We start from the raw sequence: 21199 nt of genomic DNA, 5'->3' as shown, positions 1-21199 counted from the left end.
CAGCAGATAATTATACTGGCTAAAACTATTAAATTGCTAACTCCCCCTTTACATACACATATAGACAGATATTGAAATTATGGGTGCTATGGATGGAAGAAATAACAGGAAAGGTAATTCAGTGCCCTCTGTCTACAGCATTTGCTGAGATGATCTTTTTGCTGATCAGGACATGACTTCTCAATCTTCCTTCACCAGGTACTTTGACAAATCAATGTAAATTTATGATAACCTACAGTGAACCACAACAGCAATCTACTAGGGATTGATGTCAAGTAAGGAAGGGCAGTTGTCCAGTAAGTCACCTGCTTCCAGAAAGACTGTGGAGAAATCCAAGGGCCAAAGTCGCAAGTAACCATCATCAGACCCTGTGGCGCAGAATGCAGCAGAAACACTGATACTATTGATGGCAATACCAGCACCTGGAATTTAAAAAGATTATTTAGCAAACTAATCCTATTAGTCTGAACGATTATCACATAAACATATAACTTCTAATCTACAGACATTCTTAAAATGTACATATGCTCTTTCCTGACTTCACTCGAACCATTCAAGCTAGTGTCTTAATGTTGTTTGAATGCATAGTTAGGCAGCAAAGGAAGAACATGGCACAAATTTTCTTTGCGCCATTTGAAAGCTCACTCCATCAGGTCATAATGGGGAAAGAAAGGCGTCCAGACCATGTGGACCACCAACTACGTATAGAATAGATTATCACAAACACTCAATCACAGCCAAAAGAAGAACTCATAAATATGCGGTCCAACTGAAAATATTTCTGAAAGGTAGACTGTTATTACAATGGACAACAGTTGCAGAACAGATCTTAGACAAATTGAAAACTCATTATATTTTATATTTTGACATGTAACCTGTGATAACTATTTCCATTCCATTTTTCAGATTATCAGATTCTAAAGTCTGATATTTTAGTTTCAATAAGACTTCACATTTGAGATAAATGAATTATGTTGTATACATTAATGCAACAATGTCTCATCCCATTTATTTCAAAGCTGCAAAGCACCACCTGCTGGATTTCATGATACACTGTAATAATTAAACCTATTTCCAATTATGTCTATGCTGAAAACACTCAAAAATAAGCACACATTGAACCTATGAGATTCATATTATGACACAAATCTGTGACTAGCCCCAAAACAATCAAATGCATTGTTAGATATTCCAAATATTTTGTATCCACAGGCCTATCCAGTACCGATCAGTGTGTGCAGGGCTTCCTGAAATCAACCTTTTCCCAGGGCAGAGGGGAAAGTGCATTGCACTAAGTTTCTCAGTGGCATTATGTGTAGAAATGATAGCTCGCGTATGCATGTCAGAAGCCTACCTGACCCATTTATTCCTACATTGCCCTTTCCGACATAAAGAAGTATTTTTAAATGATGCTTCAGATTCATTACTTCTACCTTTGAATTTTCTTCAATTTTAACTCCTTTTGAACAGCAAAACTTAAGTGTTTCTTAGCCCATTATACTTCAGTCCAGTTAATAGTAGGACTCACTGTCTCGTCTCAGTTAGACTGAGGGAGAAATCAACCTCTCTCCACTTACTCCATCATGACCCCTCAAAACACATTACAGCCCTTCAGGGAAAATAACTTCGTGTTATACATTGTGGAAGTGGCAAATAGCCATTCTACACAATGACCTATTTTTCTAATAATTTCAATGCAATAAGTGAAATTTATTATGCAATGTGTCATTCAGTTTTACTCAATGCATGCAAATTATTATGGTTGCTCAGAAATGCAGTCTCTTACCTGAATTAAATGTCACTGTTTCTCGTTGGTGTGAATGCTTATGTTGTGAAGGAAACAAGCGACGAGCATTCTTAATTACAACATTTTTATAGTCGATTTCAATGATGTGCCCACTTTTGCTGCATGCAAAGCTGCAATTGAGCAAAATAATAGAAATAAATGCACAGCTTATATTCAGTTTGTCAATATCAATGACACTTCTTGTGTTCAAATTTGATTAATGGTGGAAGGTTAAGGACAGGGACAGGATCAGAGATTGTGAAGTACATCTTCCTAAGTCACAAGTGTCGGTCTTGATTCAAGAATATGAACCCTATTAAATTCCTTGTAGCCCTCAGGATTATACTTTTGAAAACATAAATTGTTGCTATTTCTACTTTATTCCTTCAGTTCCTTTTCCATGAAAAATTACTATTATTCCACAATCCACTGATGGACCAACAGGTTTACCTTGTAGCTGAATCATGAGAACAGGAGACTCTTGTATCACCACTGGTTTGCATTGAATTAGCTAATTTACACTAGTGTATGGTCCCTCAGTTGATAAGAAAACTGCCCAGGCTTCAGAAGATAATGTTTCACATTGCTGCCATCACCACCAAAAATACTCCAAACCGTGAATAAGCAAATTATATATAGAGACAAAATTCTGTTAGGGTGGATTTCAACCTTCATCTCCTGGTTGGCAAGATCAGCTACCTGTACCCAATTTGAAGATTAAGGGACTAAAGATTACAAGAGGTTTTAAGAAAGGGAGGTGTATGGATCCAGCACAATCCCAAAGATGACAAATATCTAACCCTTACTCCTGCACAAAAGCTTCAATCTACCACAGTTACGGACGAAAATTTCAAAATCTTAAATTCATTTCCCAATTACTGTGACCCTCAGAATGTAGCCAGCCTTATAGCTGTAGTTTCTATCCTTATCCCCTTGAAGTTATTCAGTTCAACCATGTCATCTCCTGACACGATCATTTGAATACTTTTTTGGTCTGAACACTGAATGCGTCAAATAAGAAAACAGTTTGAAATACTTATCTTTTGGAGTGAACATTAAGGCCAATAAAAATCTCAATGTAATACAGACTATTAACAAGAAAGACATTCCAAACACTTGTCCCCACACCTCCTCCCTCACCCCCATCCCAGGCCCCAAGATGACATTCCACATTAAGCAGAGGTTCACCTGCACATCTGCCAATGTGGTATACTGCATCCACTGTACCCGGTGCGGCTTTCTCTACATTGGGGAAACCAAGCGGAGGCTTGGGGACCGCTTTGCGGAACACCTCCGCTCAGTTCGCAACAAACAACTGCACCTCCCAGTCGCAAACCATTTCCACTCCCCCTCCCATTCTCTTGATGACATGTCCATCATGGGCCTCCTGCACTGCCACAATGATGCCACCCGAAGGTTGCAGGAACAGCAACTCATATTCCGCCTGGGAACCCTGCAGCCATATGGTATCAATGTGGACTTCACCAGTTTCAAAATCTCCCCTTCCCCCACTGCATCCCTAAACCAGCCCAGTTCATCCCCTCCCCCCACTGCACCACACAACCAGCCCAGCTCTTCCCCCCCACCCACTGCATCCCAAAACCAGTCCAACCTGTCTCTGCCTCCCTAACCGGTTCTTCCTCTCACCCATCCCTTCCTCCCACCCCCAGCCGCACCCCCAGCTACCTACTAACCTCATCCCACCTCCTTGACCTGTCCGTCTTCCCTGGACTGACCTATCCCCTCCCTACCTCCCCACCTACACCCTCTCCACCTATCTTCTTTGCTCTCCATCTTCGGTCCGCCTCCCCCTCTCTCCCTATTTATTCCAGTTCCCTCCCCCCATCCCCCTCTCTGATGAAGGGTCTAGGCCCGAAACGTCAGCTTTTGTGCTCCTGAGATGCTGCTTGGCCTGCTGTGTTCATCCAGCCTCACATTTTATTATCTTGGAATCTCCAGCATCTGCAGTTCCCATTATCTCTGATTCCAAACTGCTTCTTGCTACTTTTGATTGACAGCTAACAAAATTGGTCAGGCATATTCAGTCCCAGTTAAATTAAGTAGGTTTTAAAACACAGAATATAAAATATGGAACATACATTAACAGGTTTGATCAAATTAGATCAAATCACTATTTATATGACATGGATCTGGTCTTGAAAAACTTGTTTTTGGTTTTGTTTACTTTTGGCCTTACAGCATTCGGTCAGAAGGATCTTTGTCAGCCAGATGCCCCTCTTCAAAAGCAACATCTGTAAATTCCAAACAATGATATTCACCCAGGTTTACTGGGCAAGATCGCAGCGCTCCACTTCGAACTCGCCACAGGCGGATGTTATCTCTTCCACATGACACCATCCTGTCGGACAAACAATGAGCCCATCACTGTACAGTCACAGTGTCACAAGGGTTGCATTTATGCTCGGAAACATGAATCTGAATGGAGGAGAACAGTAAAGGGATCCAGGAATACAAGTGAACAAGTTAACAATAGAAAAGCAATTAAAAATGCTCTCAAAGAATTGAAACTTATTTCTGGGGGGTATAAAATTCAAATACAAAAATAGTGAAGCTACATTAAATTTGCAAGAGACTACACTGAGCAATTTTTTTTTAAAAGTACTGCAAGTGCAAAGAAGATTTGCAAGGATGGTACTAGATTTGAAAGATCATAATTGTCAGGGTAGAAAATCAGATTAGGGCCTTTCCTTTAGAAAAAAAAGACTCGCCAGTGAGCCAAAAGATCTTTAAAATTATAATTGGTTTACAGCATAGTAATGGATTGGATGTTTTCACTTGCAACAGAATCAAAAATTAGGGGCATAATTAATGAATCCAATAAGGGAATAAGGAAAATCTACTCAGTTGTTAGACTGTGGAACTCAATATTACAGTAAGTGGTTAAGATAAAAAGTTTTGATTCTTTTAAAAATAAACTGAGCACACTGCAGGAAGTAGAAAGATTGAAAGATTGAGAAGAGATGAAGAGGAATAAGATTTGTAGACATCAATTAGGTCAAATGTCTATGTGGTAGATCTTCCTTGTAAGGATTTCACCTAAGTTTATAATACCCTTTTGTATTGACCTGCAGTTTCAATGCAAATAAGAAAAAAAAATTTATCATCAGTTACTATGGAAGAGCAAATTGTTACTTTACAGGTAATACATCATTTGAGAGAAAAAAGTCAATATAAAAATATTCAATGTCCCACCTGGTGTCATCAAAAGCAGCTATTTTCATGACCTGAATGTCGACTTCAGTATGAGCTTTTGCCAACACTACTACTTCGCCATCCCGACTGACTTTTGCTGTGTCCCAAACTACAACCATCTGCAGTGAAAGATTGTGTTTTCCGTAACTTTAAAGACAATTTAAATTGCACATCCTTATTTTGTTATCCTACATGAAAACTGACTACAATTGCCTACATTTGTAGACCTTTAATTCTACTCCTCCATTATATCATGGTTTCTTATAGTGTCTCATTCAGTCACTTCGTACTGTGTTTCCCTGTCTCAGTGGTAGCTTCTAGTTGAAGACACCAGTCAATTGAATGCTGTAGATTTAAATATCATGCTGCCACCACCATTATATTTGGGATCCTTGCTGGACTCCATAGCCCAGATTATTTTGACTCTCATATTTCAGATCTCTCTTGTAGATATGTCTGAATTTCCAAAATATTCAACCACCTATCCAAACCTTCAAAGTTAAGAAATGGTTTGATGACATGCCTGAAAAGTGAGTAGCAATTATAAAAAAAGTATTTTCTATTTGGTGCTCAACTACCATGAATGCCTACAGGAAACTTCAATTCATCTTTGAAAATCGTTACGTGAAACATCACAGTACAGTTTGGAATAGAAGTTCCAAAGTGGCAGTGGCACAGTGGCAATGTTACTGAACTAGGAAGCTAGATGCTCAAATGTCATTTTTTTTTGTCAATTGTCTTTCTTTTCTTTCACAGGATGCAATTGTGGATTCCCAGGCCTACATATCAGTATCAGCAAAATTACTCAGAACTGTTGCAATGCAGAACGCAGCAGGACTTTGTCTTTCGGCAATTACATTTAATAATACAGTTAGATAATGATAACGCACAATTTACATTAACCTCAATTTTCTGTCTGATCCTAATCTTTGTTTGAAATTCATAAAGCTTTTTTTCTCAACAAGCTTATAAACTACTACTCAAGAATAATACTTTAAGTGTACTATAATTTACACTTCTAATGATCCTGTTCAATTCATTCTACTTTAACACTAAACATCATGAAGAACATCAGGCATAAAACAGAACATACTGGAAATACCAAGCCTGCCAGCTGACATCTGTGGTGACAGAAACAGTTAGCTTTTTAGCTGGATGATCATTCGTCAGAACTGGCAAAATTTAGACATGTTCACAGGCTTTAAGCAGGTAGAGAGGCAAGAAAAATGTTAGGTAGAATCAAAAGCCAGAGTGATTAGCTGACAAAAGAGATGACAGTAGAAAGCAAATTGAAAAAAAACAGGTGAGGCAAAGAACAAAAGATGGGACTGGAGAAGATATAAATGAACAAAGAAAAACCATTACTAACATTTGCTGTCCAAAAGAAATAGGGATGGTGATTATGCTCTTAAAGTGATTGAACCTTTAAGGTTGTAAACTGTGTAAATCAAAAGATGAGGTGCTGTTCCTTGAGCTTCATTGGAACCATGCAGTAAGCTAAAACCAGAAGGGTCATAGTAGAAGCGAGGTGGAGATTTAAATGACAGACTATTGGAAGTTCAGGACGATATTTGCAGACTGAATTGAAGCATTCCACAAAGCAATTAGTTCACCTGTGCTTGGTCTCTCCAAAGGTAGGGGAGATTATATATATTGGATTGCAGGTAGTTGTGATTACTGTTTCATCTGGAAGAAATGTTCCCAGTTCACCTTTCAAACCCGAAACATGAATTATTCCTCTCCTCACAGATGCTCTCTAAATTAAAGTATTCCAGCATTTTTTGCTTTTATGTCAGACTTCAAGTTTATCAGCTAAGTATCTGAGAAAGGTTACTGGTCTTATAAGGGCAGAAGACTGGAGTGTTAACCAAGTCATGAGTTAATAATTTTATTCGTCTGATTTAACATCAATTAGTTTCACCGAGAAGTAGCAGCAGTGAGTACCATCTGCAGGATACGGTGCAGAAATACATCAAGGCTCCTTAGATAGCGCATTTCAAAACCGCAATCACCATCATCCAGAACACCAAGGGTAGCAGGTCCTGAAAGTTTGTTGCTAACAGCATTATTAGTGTAGCTACACCAAATGGACTGCAGCAGTTCAAGGGGGCAGCTCACTACCACTCTCTCAGGGCAACTAGGGATGGGCAGCAAATGATGCCCACAGCCCACAAATTAATAAAACAAAGACTACTTACTGATTTACCACGACTATCCTTTCCCACACCACAGAGAACTCTTCCACTGAATGAAAAACTGAAGGAAAATGAAAAACATTTTTAAAACTTTGTTATTTGGACAAATCTGAACTAACCTGAGGTACTGTCTTCAATTGCATTAACAAATCAAGACATATTGGGAACCACTACTTCAGTGATTCTCAGACCAAGTGAGCATTCTAACTGTAAGCTCCCATAAGCAATTCAAATACATGAGTACAAATGGGGAGATGATGCCTTGTGGTATTATTGTTAAACCATTAACCCAGCGATTGGAATAATTTTGGAGGACCCTGATTCAAAATGTGGAATTTGAATTCAATCAAAATCTAGAATTAAGAGTCTACTGATGACCATGAAACCACTGTTAATTTTCAGAAAAACCCACCAGATCCACTCGTGCCCTTCGCAAAGGAAACAGTTACCTTTGCCTAGTCTGGACTCCAGACCCACAGGAAAGTCGTTGACTCTTAACTGCCCTCTGGGCAATAAACAACCAGCTATACCAATATCCTGTGAATGAATTTTAAAAACTGCTACGAGGCGCCGAAGCCTTAGCAGCTGTACCCTTTATTTTTGAAGGCATTTAATTGATTTAGTTTCGGATCACTATTAATGCTGCAAATCTTAGAACACTAGAAAAATTCAACTAATCAGGTCTGTTAGAACAGGTCTGAATTGCCTATGGAGCAGTATTTTCTACACCGAATATCAAGGTACTGCAAGAAAACTGATAAAGATCATATTTACAAGGAAATCAAACATCTGAATAAGAACAGTATCAAACAGAGGAATGAGTTTTGAGTAGGTAACCTCATTTTGCAGTTGGCAGCAGCACTTTTTTTTAACAACAAACCATCACAAGTGCCAAAATTCATATTATGTTATTAACAAGACAATTGAAGGTGCTTTTCTGATGAAGGGCCTCGGCCCGAAACATCAGCTTTTGTGCTCCTGAGATGCTGCTTGGCCTACTGTGTTCATCCAGCCCCACACTTCGTTATCTTGGATTCTCCAGCATCTGCATGATCACCGAATTGAAGGTAATGTTGACTCTAACTTATTCCTCATTTTAAATGCAGCCAATTCAAAATTAATTCAAGGGAAACACAAATATTTTGTCAGAATACACCGAGCATAACATCATGAATGAAAATAATATAATGATTTCATGCTTAAAAATAGATGGGCGGGATAGGTAAAAAACAATGTACAAATACTTTCCTTCATAAGATTTAGGATTGTGTCTTAATTCAGCATTTTAAGCATCACTTTACTAACTGTATTGGCTGAGATTACTGAAACTGGAAATAAGTGAGCAAACTCAATAAATTTAGTACAAGAGATACTATTACAAGACATTTAAGCAGCACTTAAGTTTAATACACAATATAGTTGGATTTACTGACTACAAGCAATTCCAGAAATAATTTAAGAATTATTTAATTTTTTATTTCAATTCACTTACAACCAACAAAGGAAGGAGAGACAGACATCTATAGCTCAGTCTTACCTAAGGGATAATACTGAATGTACGTGGGTCTTGAACATTGCCAGGCAGTTCCCTTTGTTAAAGTTCCAAACTCTGACCAGACTCACATTCCCAGTCTGTGCTGATGCAAGAAGTGTTGAGGTACCATTAAAAGACAAAGCAGAAACCTGATAGAAAGAAGGGAAATGAAGTGTGTTGACTAGAAAGCTGTAATTTATTCTACATGGCACTTGGTAGGGTTCCACAACATGCGCTGTAATTTAGCAGGACCTAATTCTACGGTCACAGTGAAGCCATAAAAGGGAGTACCAGAGGGAGAGGGACAGGAACAATAAAGTCCAGCTGCTTTCAAGAAACAGTCACTGATTGATCAAGACTTGCAGAAGCTTGGCAGCATTTCCTTGGACAAAGAACACATCTACATAATAGACACCAAAATCTTTCTGAAAATAGAACTAGCGAGATTATAAAACAGCAAATCCATTGATCATACCTTATCTGTATGCCCAATGAAAAATCTCTGCTGCCCTGTATCTATTTCCATTACCACTACTATGGCATGACAGGGGTACGCCACAGCTGATCCAGACTTATTCCATGCTGCCTAAAGTCAAAACAAACATCACGAAGCATATTTTACACTTGTTGTTAAAGGTTTAATCGTAATCTTTATGTTACTTAGGTCTAGTTAGATAAAATATTTACTTTAAAACTTCCAAAAATTTAAAAATTAATCCTTCAATAAACCTTTAACAAAAATTTTTCATAAAAATGGTTAATGAAATACAGATAAACACTGTAATGTATCATGAAGATAACAAAGTGTGGAGCTGGATGAACACAGCAGGCCCAGCAGCATCTCAGGAGCACAAAAGCTGACGTTTCGGGCCTAGACCCTTCATTGGAGGGGGATGGGGAAAGGGTTCTGGAATAAATAGGAAGAGAGGGGGAGGCGAACCGAAGATGCAGAGAAAAGAAGATAGGTGGAGAGGGGAGTATAGGTGGGGAGGTAGGGAGGGGATAGGTCAGTCTAGGGAAGACGGACAGGTCAAGGAGGCGGGATGAGGTGGTAGGTAGGAAATGGAGGTACGGCTTGAGGTGGGAGGAGGGGATGGGTGAGAGAAAGAACAGGTTAGGGAAGTGGAGACAGGGTGGGCTGGTTTTGGAATGCAGTGGGGGGAGGGGGCGAGCTGGGCTGGTTTTGGGATGCGGTGGGGGGAGGGGAAGAACTGGACTGGTTTTGGGATGCAGTGAGGGAAGGGGAGATTTTGAAGCTTGTGAAGTCCACATTGATACCATTGGGCTGCAGGGTTCCCAAGCGGAATATGAGTTGCTGTTCCTGCAACCTTCGGGTGGCATCATTGTGGCACTACAGGAGGCCGATCATGGACATGTCGTCTGAGGAATGGGAGGGGGAGTTAAAATGGGTGCAAAAAATCTTCTGAGATGCTGCTTGGCCTGCTGTGTTCATCCAGCTTCATACTTTGTTATCTTGGATTCTCCAGCATCTGCAGTTCCCATTATCAATGTGTCATGAAGTTCAGAATCAAGGATATTAGTCAAGTCACAGTCAGAAAACAAGGAGCAAATCCAAGCTCTTCAAAGAACAGGTATAGCATAGGAATAGAGATAATGGGAACTGCAGATGCTGGAGATTCCAATATAATAAAATGTGAGGCTGGATGAACACAGCAGGCCAAGCAGCATCTCAGGAGCACAAAAGCTGACGTTTCGGGCCTAGACCCTTCATCAGAGAGGGGGATGGGGGGAGGGAACTGGAATAAATAGGGAGAGAGGGGGAGGCGGACCGAAGATGGAGAGTAAAGAAGATAGGTGAAGAGAGTATAGGTGGGGAGGTAGGGAGGGGATAGGTCTGTCCAGGGAAGACGGACAGGTCAAGGAGGTGGGATGAGGTTAGTAGGTAGCTGGGGGTGCGGCTTGGGGTGGGAGGAAGGGATGGGTGAGAGGAAGAACCGGTTAGGGAGGCAGAGACAGGTTGTCTCTGCCTCCCTAACCGGTTCTTCCTCTCACCCATCCCTTCCTCCCACCCCAAGCCGCACCCCCAGCTACCTACTAACCTCATCCCACCTCCTTGACCTGTCCGTCTTCCCTGGACTGACCTATCCCCTCCCTACCTCCCCACCTATACTCTCTTCACCTATCTTCTTTACTCTCCATCTTCGGTCCGCCTCCCCCTCTCTCCCTATTTATTCCAGTTCCCTCCCCCCATCCCCCTCTCTGATGAAGGGTCTAGGCCCGAAACGTCAGCTTTTGTGCTCCTGAGATGCTGCTTGGCCTGCTGTGTTCATCCAGCCTCACATTTTATTATATTAGCATAGGAATAGGTTCTTTGGCCCACCATGCTTGTACCGTAACATGATACCTTTCTAAATTAAAATCCTTTTACCTCAAGGGAGTCCATATCTCTCTATTCAAATCGATTCATGTATCTGTCAGGATGCCTCTTAAATTGCTATTGTATTTGCTTCTACCATCTCCTCCTCTAGCACATTCCAGGCACTTACCAATTTCTGTATTAAAAGAAAACTTGCATCTCATATCACCTTTAAACGTCCCGCCCCTTTTACCTTAAACCTATGCCCCCTCATAATTGATGTTTCTACCCTGGGACAAAGACTTTGACTATCCATTTATCTATGCCTCTCAATTTTGTAAACCTTTAACAGGTCGCCCTCAACCTCCAATAATTAAATGAAAACAAACCAAATATGTCCAATCTCTCCGCATAGCTAATACCTTCCAAACCAGGCATCATCCCGGAAGACCTTTCTCGCATCCTCTTCAAAGCCTCCGCATAATCCTGGTAGTGTAGTGACCAGAACCATAGGCAATATTCCAAATAAGACCTCAAGACCATAAGACACAGGAGTGGAAGTAAGGCCATTCGGCCCATCGAGTCCACTCCGCCATTTAATCATGACTGATGGGCATTTCAACTCCACTTCCCTGCCCTCTCCCCGTAGCCCTTGATTCCTTTTGAGATCAAGAATTTATCAATTTCTGTCTCGAAGGCATTTAACGTCCCGGCCTTCACTGTGCTCCGTGGCAATGAATTCCACAAGCTGACCACTCTCTGGCTGAAGAAATGTCTTCTCATTTCCGTTTTAAATTTACCCCCTCTAATTCTAAGGCTGTGCCCACGGGCCCTAGTCTCCCCGCCTAACGGAAACAACTTCCCAGCGTCCACCCTTTCTAAGCCATACATTATCTTGTAAGTTTCTATTTGATCTCCCCTCAACCTTCTAAACTCTAATGAGTACAATCCCAGGATCCTCAGCCGTTCATCGTACGTTAAACCTACCATTCCAGTGAATCTCCACTGGACACGCTCCAGGGCTAGTATGTCCTTCCTGAGGTGTGGGGCCCAAAATTGGACACAGTATTCTAAATGGGGCCTAACTAGAGCTTTATAAAGCCTCAGAAGCACATCGCTGCTTTTATATTCCGACCCTCTTGAGATAAACGACATCATTACATTCGCTTTCTTAATTACGGACTCTACCTGCAAGTTAACCTTTGGAGAATCCTGGACCAACACTCCCAGATCCCTTTGTACTTGCGCTTTACGAATTTTCTCACTGTTTAGAAAATAGTCCATGCCTGTATTCTTTTTCCCAAAGTACAAAACCTCGCATTTGCTCACGTTGAATTTCATCAGCCATTTCCTGGGTCCCTCTCCTAAACTGTCTAAATCTTTCTGCAGCCTCCCCACCTCCTCAGTATTACCTGCCTGTCCACCTATCTTCGTATCATCAGCAAATATGACCTAACTAAAGTTCTATACAGCTGCAACCTGACTTGCTAATTTCTGTACTCTATGCCTCACTGATGAAGGCAAGGCATACCATAGGCCTTCTTGACAGCCTTATCCACTTGTGTTGCCACTTTCAGGGAACTGTGCACTTGTACTCCTAGATCCCTCTATATGTTAATGCTTCGAAGTGCTCTGTCATTTACTGTACACTTCCCTCCTGCATTAGACCTTCCAAAGTCCATTACCTTACATTTGCCCAGTTTAAATTCCATCTGCTATTTCATATCCGTATCCTTTTATATTCTCTGACAATCCTCCTCACTATCTGCAGTTCCCCCAATCTTTGTGTTGTCCATAAGCTTACTAATCAGGCCATTTATGTATTCTACAAACAGAGTTCGCAGCATGATTCCGTGGAATCCACTGGTCACAGATCTCCAGTAAGAAAAGCACCCTTCCATCACTACTCTGTCTTCCATGACCAAATTCATCCCGTATCCATCTTACCAGTTCACTACAGATCCCCTGAGACTTCACCTTCTGTATCAGCATGGCATCAGGGACCTTGACAGAGGCCTTATTAAAGTCCACGTACAGAACATCCGTCATCCTGCCCTCATCAATCATCTTTGTCGCTGCCTCAGGAAACACAAACACCCCCACACAAAGCCAGCAATGTTGCTTTTCATGAATAAGTCCATATTTCTTCCAAATGTAGATAAATTACGCCTCTAAGAATCTTCTCCAATAATTTTACTACCACTGACACAAGGCTCACTGGCCTTTAGTTTCCCAGATTATCCCAGCTGCCCTTTTCAAACGAAGAAATAACATTGGCTATCCAGTCCTCTGGGACCTCGCCAGTGACTAAAGAGGATACAAAGATTTCATCAAGATCCCAACAATTTCCTCCCTTGCCTGCCTCAGTATCCAGGGAAAAATCCCATCAGGTCTACCTTAATGCTTTTCCAAACACCCAAAACCACCACTTTTCTTACATCAGCTAGCCCCATAATATAAAGATACACTTCTCTAGATTCACCATCCACCATGTTCCTCTCCTTTGTGAATCCCAATGCAAAATATTTGTTAAGGGCCTTCCCCACATCCTCTGGCTCCATGCATAAATATCTCCTTTGTCCTTGAGTGGAACTACCTTTTCCCTATCTACCCTCTTGCTCCTTATATGTTTAGAGAGTCCTGGGATATTCCTTAATCCTGTTTTCCAAGATCACTTCATGTCCCTTTCAAACATCCTATATGCTTGTTTAGGTACGCTTCTGCTTTCTTTATATTCCTTGACAACTCTGTCTGTCTTCAGTTTCCCAAATCTTATGTTTATTTCATTTTCCTTTCTGACTAAGCTCACAACTTCTTGTCATCCAAGTTTCCAGAATCTTGCCATCCTTATCCTTCACTTTCATAGGGACATGAGAGGCTAGTCAATTAGCCTTTAAAACAGTACGACACGACATGTGGGTTTATCCTCAACCACCCTCAATCTATATCCACCAGATCCTGGTTAATATTGTCCCAGTTACTCTTCCCATAATTTAGCACTTTCACTCCAGGATTACTCCTATCTTCATCTATAAGTTACTTAAAACTTAGAGAATTATGGTCCCTGTTCCCAAAATCTCCCCCCAATGCTTTCTCACAGGCCAGAAACTGCAAGGTGTAATTTTAGGAAGGCAAATGCAAGGTAACTATTCATTCCAAGTGCGCTACAATAGAAGAGCAGGTACGTACTGCTGTGGCTGTATAAGGCTCTGGTGATACCACATCTGGAAGACTGCAAACAGTTTTGGGACCTGTATCCAAGGGAGGGTGTACAGGCATTGGAGATGGTCCATAGCTGGTTTACAAGAATGATTCTGGGGATGAAGAGCTTGTCATGAGGTGCAATTGAAGACTCTGGGTCCGTACTCAGAGCTCAAAAGGACTAAAGAGGAATCTCATTAAAACTTAGAGAATACTGAGAGATCTGGATAGAGTGGACATCAAGAAGATGTTTCCACTAGTAGGAGAGACTAGGACCGGACAGCAGAGCCCCAGGGTGAAGGGACAACCCTTTAGAATTGAGACGAGGGGGAATTTCTTCGGCCAGATTCTAGAGAATCTATGGATCTCATTTTTGCAGAGGCTGTGGAGGCCAAGTCATTGAGTGTACTTAAAACAAAGATAGTTTCTTGACCAGTAAAAGGATCAAAGACTACAGGGAGAAAGCAGGAGAATGGGACTGAGAGACATATCAGCCAGACCAAATGGCAGAACTGACTCGATGGGCCATATGGCCTAATTTTGCTCCAATGTCTTATGGGCTTGTCTGTAACAAAAGACAGCTGGCAGCTTCTCCAGATGAGTTACCTTTATTTAATGTAGCTAAAAATGAGACCAAGGCAAAAGTAAAGACATGGAGAAGAAGTGAAAAAACAAAACAAAAAGCTATTTCACAACCCCACATGACAGCTTTAGGTTTAAAACACACTTACAGATTTCATAGTGCACCCTCCAAAGCCAATAATCCTCTTTAATTTCAGTATTGGATCTGGCTGCAGTCCCTGCAAAGAACAGTTGTAAAGAGAACGGATAAATTTACAATGAAGTTTAAACTTTAAAAAATGTGAAATAACTTCCATCTCCTGAGTTGCTCAGAACAAATATAATTTGTAACAAACAATACAAAGAAAAGCTACGTATCAATTCAAGAGGGATCCTATGGAAATTGGTCACAAACTTAAAAAATATTGGACGTGAGAGATTCCAAACAATTCTGGAATGGACATAACACGCAAAAAGGAAGGAGCTCAGAATCTAAAAGACATCCATGAATTGTGAGGCAAGGAATCAGTGCTGTATGTTTGGGGCACAGAAAACTGCAAAGTCTATTTTGTTGGCTAAAGAAAACGTCAGGTCAAGTGACATACCTGAGGGTCTTTAAACTTCTGACAAATGAACCTGGTAGGTGTAGGAACCTTCGTGCATACAACCTGAAAAACAAAGGCATTATGACCTTTTACATGATGCAACACATAACTGGAAGTGAAGAACTTTTATTCTCAACAAGGAAGAGTAGTCATGTTTTAACACAATATAGTGCTTTCGTGCACTAAATATTTAAATATCAATGGTGAAGTGGAGCAAAAACACTGTGGGACACAATAAAATTGACTCTAATTGGAACCTCATAGAGGAGAATGACAATTTTATTCTAAGAAATAGCAGTACTCCACATTTCAAAAGAAGAGGAACAATGTTATTTGCTGCAAACGCCTCTACAGCAATAAATGATACTGCATGCAAAATATACATAAAACATCTAGCATTTAAAAACTATCCACCGCACAGCAGCAGCTAAACTTCTAATCACAGCTAGAATGCTGTAGGACAGTGTTGGGCAGAATCTAAAGTCTCTCCATAGACAGGAAGAAATTAGGGGAATTAAATAAAAGGGAAAACTCTCCTTCACAATTCCTTGCAACCAGCATTAAAAAGTATGACTGGCAAAGAAGGCACTGCCCTTTCTCTATTCCCCAATCCTCAGAAGATGGACAGCAAAGAATAATACATGTAATTCTTGTGTTAGATCTGTTTGGTTTGATGTGACAAAAAGTTTCTAAAATTATGCTCTGGAATTAGAATTAGAATGCAAATTCAAGTTGCAAATTGCAACAGTAAGAACACAGTTTTATGGCTCACCTCCTCTGTATCACCGCTGCACTTTTCAACCGAAACCCTACCACTTTGACCCGCAAAGACATGAATTCCACCATCATCCACTGGAATTAATTTTGCACTTTCATCACTTATAGCTGTGGCTTCATCCACACTTTCTTTGATCTCTTTGTCACAATGGGGTAATGCAGTTGTATCCAAGTGTACTTTTGGAATGTTTGTAATGATCTGAGAGGATCGCCAACGTCTACAAGGAACCTGGAAGGGGAAGCAATTCTTGAAGCATACAGCAAGAAATTAAAGGGCATAATTATTTAGTTATTGAAGAGTTTGTCAAAATTTAAGAAAATTATATGTTTTCTCTTTAGAATGCAATTGAATTCAAACAGTTGAAAATAGCATGGTCCCACAGAATTTACAGTTTACCAAGGGTTAATGAATGTCCAGCAAAGGCGATGAACTGAAACTATTTCTAACAACTAAAATTTTTTTAAAATTACACAAGGCTAGAATGAGGTTTCAGATAAAGAGTACTAAATTACAAGTAGAACACACATAAACCAGACTCTCTGATGAAGGGTCTAGGCCCGAAACGTCAGCTTTTGTGCTCCTGAGATGCTGCTTGGCCTGCTGTTCATCCAGCCTCACATTTTATTATCTTGGAATTCTCCAGCATCTGCAGTTCCCATTATCTCTAAACCAGGCTTGAACTCAATGCAAGATAGAAAGTTAAGCAAATGATTTGATTAAGGTTTCTAAGATTTTATAAGGAATTAGCAGGGTAGCTCGAGAGCACCTTTGAATTTACTAGTGGAGGAGTCTAAGACTGGAGCATAATTTCAAAATCAGACAAAGGTCTACAAAGATAGAAGACAGGAAATACATTTTCACATAAAAGGTGACAGAAAGGTGGAAAGCTCTCCCACAAAAAAAAACAACATATTCTATCTTAAATATTAAATGTAAATCTGAGATGGATAGATTTTTGCTTTTCAATGTTGAGGGATATACATGCTAATGTGAGTGGATGAAGTTCGGAGGAAGATCAGACTTCAGGGGTTGAATGACCTATTTTCACTCATACATTTCTAAAACCTGCCATTAAGAAATTTTCCTAAGCACTACATACAATCAGTAAATGCTTGGAGACTTAATTTATTTTGCTTAAAGCATTCCAGCTAATATTTGTACAAATTCTTCTCTGTTTTGCATTACCATTGTCATTCCTTTCTTGAAACAAAATGCAATATATGGATTTGTAATTAGCCTTAGTTTGTTTTTCTCAAATGTACAATTTTCTAATAGGTACCTTATAACTGGAACAAGAAATCACAGTGGGGCACACATTGTGCTCTAAAAATGTGCAAAATTTAAGATATGCATCCTCAAGCAGGATACCAAGGAAATTTCAAAACACCAACTACCCACATACACATGGTTCACTTTTATATTCAGATTATAAATTGAACCTGCCCTCAGTTTTTGGGAGAATTTTTTGAGACTTCAAAAAGGTCAATATATACACCAACACCTATACTATGTACAAATATTCAATAGTAATTCTAAATCTTGTTTGGTAACTATTTATTTTCATGCCATTTCATTGAGTATTTCCAGTTGTATCAGAGATTTGCTGCTCAGCAGTAAACTCACCAAATTTGCATGTATGCAACTCATCCATTTTTAGCAATTACTAAGTCACCACTTCGTGAGAGAGATATGCAGTACCAGGGATTGTTCAATTCTTTTTTTAAAAAGTATTTAGTTAGTATCCCTGTTCAGCTGGGTTTCAAGAGATATTGCAGCACTTCTTGAAGAACAGCAAATTTCCTCACCCCTAGTCATCATTCATCCAATAACCATAAACAACCAAAAGCAAATGCACTTCAATTACTGATAGATAAATTGGATATTAGGTGGTCGGCATGTATGGCAGCAGCTGTTAGCAGCTGTGGCTTAGCAGCAGCACTGTAGTCAAAGTCATAAGGCTTTGGGTTCAAGTCACATTCCAAAACTTGAGCATTTTATTCTGCAGCTACCCCAGTAAACAGAGTGCTTTGTTGTCAGGGATGATATCACTTGAGTAAAATGTCAGATTAAAGTTCAGTTTGATCTTTGAGAAAGACATGGCAGCTTTCAAAAACAAAGCTCCCCGCACGCCTCTCCCAGTTTGACTTCTAGATATTTCCCTCAATAATCACTTATATCATCATTGATTGACCTTGGTCTGCCAACACTGCCTGTCACATGGCTCCACAGGCAATCATTTAATTTTAAAAGGTCGCCCTTGAGTCGAGTTCTGACATGTTGAAATGTATTGGTAATTGTGTAGTTTCTTTCATACATAAGAACAGAACCAATTAAAATCAGCTAGCATTCTGAGAAGAAAATAAAACACTCATAAATTTAAGTACTTAAACTTGGAGTAAGGAGAGTGCCAACTTTTCTCAGATACTCACGGTCTTTGGACTGGTAATTTGTTGGATGAGAGAAACTCTGTCTTGTACTGCCTTACTGACACTCACTATGGGTGGATTTGCTATAACCGGGGTGCAATGTGTTGGATGACCTAGATACGGCAAGATCAAAAAGAAAATATGTTACTGTTACTTCAAAGTTGTAGCGAAGATCTATAGCACAGGTTGTGGGTGAGGTTGTTGACTTGCTCCCCGAGCTGGCTTGTTCTCATTCAGACATTTCGTCACCGTGCTAAGTGGCGTCATCTGTGGAGCCTCCGATGAAGCGATGTTATTCTACTCCGCTTTGAATTTATACTGTCTGGTCCGTTATCATCAGTAGTGTCATTTCCAGTTTTGGTCTGTACAGGTTTGTATATGGGGTCCAATTCTATGTGCTTGTTGATTACATTATGGGTGGAGAACCATGCCTCTAGGAATTCCTGTGTGTGTCTACGTATGGCTTAGGCTACTATAGCCTTCACTGTCTGAGTGTTGCAATATTAAGGAGAGTTTGTCAGGCCGTTTTGCTGCTAGTTGACATTCATGTATTCTGATGGCTAGTTTCCTTCATGTCTGCCTGATGTAATGTTTGTGGCAGTTGTTGCATGGTATTTTGTAAGCCACGTTGGTTCTGTCTGTTGTGGGAATGGGGTCTTTAATCCTTGTAAGTGTTTGTTGTAGAGTGGCTGTGGGCTTGTGGGCCACCATGATTCTTAGTGGTCTTAGGAGTCTTGTGTTGACTCATCTGAACTAGAACGAGATAACCACAGTAGCCCAAGCGAAACATAGACACACACAGGAATGCCTACAGGCATGGTTCTTCACCCATAATGCAATCAACAAGCACATAGAAATGGACCCTATATACAAACCCGTACAGATCAAAACCAGAAATGACACAACTCACCATAATGGATCAAACAGTATAAATTCCAAGCAGAGTAGAATAACATTGCGTCATTGGAGGTTCCACTGGTGATATCATCCAACATGGTGATGAAACGTCTGAACGAGAACAAGCCAGCTTGGTGACCAAGTCAACAACCTCATTATTGTTACTTTTGTGGAACAAATTACGAAATATTTTAGACAAGGCTAAAAACAGCAAAGGATTGGTTATACGTGCAGAGTTGGATTGGTGAACGTAAGCGTACCTTTGAGACTGAGGGATCAGAGGCATCAGAATAAAGTGTTGTTCATTAATGCCTACAATTAAACTTAAACCAATTAAATTAAATGGAACTACCATAAACAATTAAAAAGTTACATTTCCAAAGCCCAATCACAGACAGCATTCATAAATCCTTGACAACCTTCTGCAAGATTTGGCCTTCGTACCACCAAGTTACACACATGTTGAGATGTCAATGAAGTATTTTTGAAATCACAAAGAGAATGAAAATAATAGAAGTCATCACATTATCACCAGTTATCACTCTTTAATGAGTATGATTTCCGAGCTAAGGATATTCAGAGTCAGTGGTCATTCGTTGGTCCTTATGTGCCTGTTGAACCCCATCCTAGAGCTGCACTTCTGGCTACATATTTAGCAGGTATTTCTGGGAGATGGAAGTGGTCCTTGGCCTTAAAGTTACTGGCATTGTTTTCTCCTGTTCCTTTTCCGTACTTCCACTTGCCAACAGGTTTTCTCAAAAAACTGTGTCCTTCAGGCAGGGGCTTCTTCCAACTCAATTTCTTGTGAACAAGGGTCACCCATCCATTGACAGCTATGCTGCATTTCTTGAGGAAAGCCTTCAGGGAGTCTCAAATGTTTCCTTTGATCTCTCAGTTGAGCGCTTTCCTTGAGCTGGGTGAAGATGATTTGCTTTGGTAGTCAGAATTCAGGCATTGTAAGCAGGTGGCTGGCCCAGCAGAGTTGTTTTGGACGACCATGGCCTTGATGCTGGTATTACTGGTTCCTTCAAGGACGTCAGTACACCTGTCCACCCAAGTGATGCGGAGGGTAAATCTTAAACAGCATTGATGGTACTTCTCAAGGGTCTTGAGGTGACTTTACATGTAGTCCAAGTTTTAGAGCCATATAGAAGAATCAGAACAATTACTCCCTCTTACACAAAGTTCTTGTGATAACATATAATGAACACTGTTCAAGACCTTCACCTTTTTTTCGTTTCAAGTCAACTGAATCTCTAACCTTTTCTATGTGGGCTGGACTGTCCCTTTTGAATGGAGTCGAATGGCATCTTAACTCCATCTGATGGGAACCTAGAGACAAACATACAAACCAGATACAATCAAGGTGCAGCAACACATCGCTCGATATGATGCCAAACAAGACACAGACTAGTCTACTTTCCATTAATGCATTTAAAGGTAAGTTGCGAGAGAGAAACACATTAGTAGAATTTGTTCATGGGGTTACAATGAAGTAGAATATGAGAATGCTCATCTGGGACATAAAACCACTAGAGATCCAAAACCTTAAATCAGATGCAGGCAAATTCAAGAACAAAAACAGTTGCTGGAAAGCTCAACAAGTCTGGCAGCATCTGTGATGAAAAAATTAGAGTTAACGGTTCAGGTCCGGTGACGCTTACTCAGAAGACAAATTCAACTTTG

At 40.3% G+C, this 21199-nt stretch overlaps 1 protein-coding gene across 7 annotated transcripts in view; it reads right to left on the bottom strand.

Annotated features, from left to right (window-relative positions):
* wdr90 (WD repeat domain 90) overlaps positions 1–21199 on the bottom strand; it is an 81028-nt gene that overhangs the window by 34850 nt on the left and 24979 nt on the right. For all 7 annotated transcript variants that reach the window (XM_059654169.1, XM_059654173.1, XM_059654172.1 and 4 more), the window contains 12 exons: positions 20775–20845; positions 18620–18729; positions 16185–16418; positions 15413–15475; positions 14978–15046; positions 9204–9314; positions 8732–8877; positions 7198–7255; positions 5000–5118; positions 3984–4145; positions 1787–1917; positions 306–422 (listed from right to left, as the gene is read on the bottom strand). In XM_059654169.1, coding sequence (XP_059510152.1) covers positions 306–422; positions 1787–1917; positions 3984–4145; positions 5000–5118; positions 7198–7255; positions 8732–8877; positions 9204–9314; positions 14978–15046; positions 15413–15475; positions 16185–16418; positions 18620–18729; positions 20775–20845 — 1391 coding nt within the window. The remainder of the gene's footprint in view (positions 1–305; positions 423–1786; positions 1918–3983; positions 4146–4999; positions 5119–7197; positions 7256–8731; positions 8878–9203; positions 9315–14977; positions 15047–15412; positions 15476–16184; positions 16419–18619; positions 18730–20774; positions 20846–21199) is intronic.

The sequence above is a fragment of the Stegostoma tigrinum genome, chromosome 23, assembly GCF_030684315.1.
Source record: "Stegostoma tigrinum isolate sSteTig4 chromosome 23, sSteTig4.hap1, whole genome shotgun sequence".
NCBI classification, from domain to species: domain Eukaryota; kingdom Metazoa; phylum Chordata; class Chondrichthyes; order Orectolobiformes; family Stegostomatidae; genus Stegostoma; species Stegostoma tigrinum.
This window is presented reverse-complemented; position numbering and strand designations above follow the sequence as displayed.